The 1,613-nt window shown below is 66.9% G+C and overlaps 1 protein-coding gene across 1 annotated transcript; it reads left to right on the top strand.

The window, feature by feature from the left end:
* Positions 1-6: 6 nt before the first annotated feature.
* Positions 7-1,302, top strand: LOC113979611 (transportin-2-like; the record flags this gene model as incomplete). Its single annotated transcript, XM_027706952.1, has 2 exons — positions 7-191; positions 1,109-1,302. Coding segments are annotated over exons 1-2 (256 nt in total), but the record flags the coding sequence as incomplete, so codon positions are not given.
* Positions 1,303-1,613: the final 311 nt, after the last annotated feature.

Below are 1,613 nucleotides of genomic sequence, written 5' to 3'. Positions count from 1 at the left end.
CTGGTGCCGCACCTGATCCGGTGCCTGGCGGACAGGAAGGCCCTGGTGCGGTCCATCGCCTGCTGGACCCTGAGCCGTTACGCTCACTGGGTGGTGGCTCAGCCCCCCGAGCTCTACCTGAAGCCCCTCATGACCGAGCTGCTCCAGCGCATCCTCGACAGCAACAAACGCGTCCAGGAGGCGGCCTGCAGGTGATACTGGGGTCACTGGGGACACTGGGGGCACTGGGAGGGCAGGAGGCGGCCTGCAGGTGACGCTGGGGGCACTGGGAGCACTGGGAGGGCAGGGGGGAATCTGGAACCTCCAGGTGATGCTGGGGACACGTGGGAGGGCAGGGGGGAACCTGGAACTTCCAGATGACACTGGGGGCACTGGGAGGTCAGGGGAGGTGGCACTGGGGACAGTGGGAGGGCAGGGGAGAGGGCCAGGGGGGGTGACAGGTGACACTGGAGACACTGGGGACACTGGGAGGGCTGGGGGGAACCTGGAACCTCCAGGTGACACTGGGGGCACTGGGAGCACTGGGACAGGGGAGGAACATGTGGGAGGAAAGGGGGGGTGACAGGTGACACTGGGGGCACTGGGAGGGCAGGGAGGGTGACAAGTGGCACTGGGAGCACTGGGAGGGCAGGAGGCGACCTGCAGGTGTCACTGGGGGCACTGGGAGGGCAGGAAGCGGCCTGCAGGTGACACCGGGGGCACTGGGGCCACTGGGGGCACTGGGAGGGCAGGAAGCGGCCTGCAGGTGACACTGGGGGCACTGTGAGGGCAGGGGAGAGGGCAAGGGGGGGTGACAGGTGACACTGGGGACACTGGGGGCACTGGGAGGGCAGGAGGTGGCCTGGAGGTGACACTGGGGGCATTGGGGGAACATGTGGGAGGGCAGGGGGGTGACAGGTGACACGGGGGACCTGAGGGCGGGTTTGGGCCCCCCCGGGGGGTGATGACACCTCTGTCACCGACTCCGTGACGACGGCGAGATTCGTACTGCCTGACCCCGGGGGGGGCACCCCCGCTTCTGGGGGGCATTCAGGGGGTCCCTGACGCCGTTTTTTGGGGTCTCCTCATAATTTTGGGGTCCCTGACGTGTTTTTGGGCTCCCCCCCAGTGCGTTCGCCACGCTGGAGGAGGAGGCCTGCACGGAGCTGGTGCCCTACCTGAGCTTCATCCTGGACACGCTGGTCTTTGCTTTTGGGAAGTACCAGCACAAGAACCTGCTCATCCTCTACGACGCCATCGGCACCTTGGCCGACTCCGTGGGCCACCACCTCAACCAGCCGGTGGGTCCCGGGGGGGCTCCTGGTGTCCCCCCAAAACCAAAACCCCCCCGAGCCCGGTGTCCCCCCACAACCAAAATCCCCCCTAGCCCGAGCCCAGTGTCCCCTTAAAACCCCTCCCAGCCTGAGCCTGGTGTCCCCCCACAACCAAAATCCCCCCCAAACCTGAGCACGGTGTCCCCCCAAAACCCCCCAAACCCAAGCCTGGTGTCCCCCCAAAGCCCCCCAAGCCCGAGCCCGGTGTCCTCCCAAAACCGAAATCCCCCCAAGCCTGCGTCCGATGTCCCCCCAAAATCCCCCCCAAGCCCGAGCCTGGTGTCCCCTCAAAACCCCTCT

This window comes from Neopelma chrysocephalum, unplaced genomic scaffold (assembly GCF_003984885.1).
Source record: "Neopelma chrysocephalum unplaced genomic scaffold, ASM398488v2 Primary Assembly neopelma1_85928, whole genome shotgun sequence".
Taxonomy (NCBI): Eukaryota; Metazoa; Chordata; class Aves; order Passeriformes; family Pipridae; genus Neopelma; species Neopelma chrysocephalum.
Note: the sequence above shows the minus strand (reverse complement) of the source record. Positions and strands in the feature narration are given on the sequence as shown.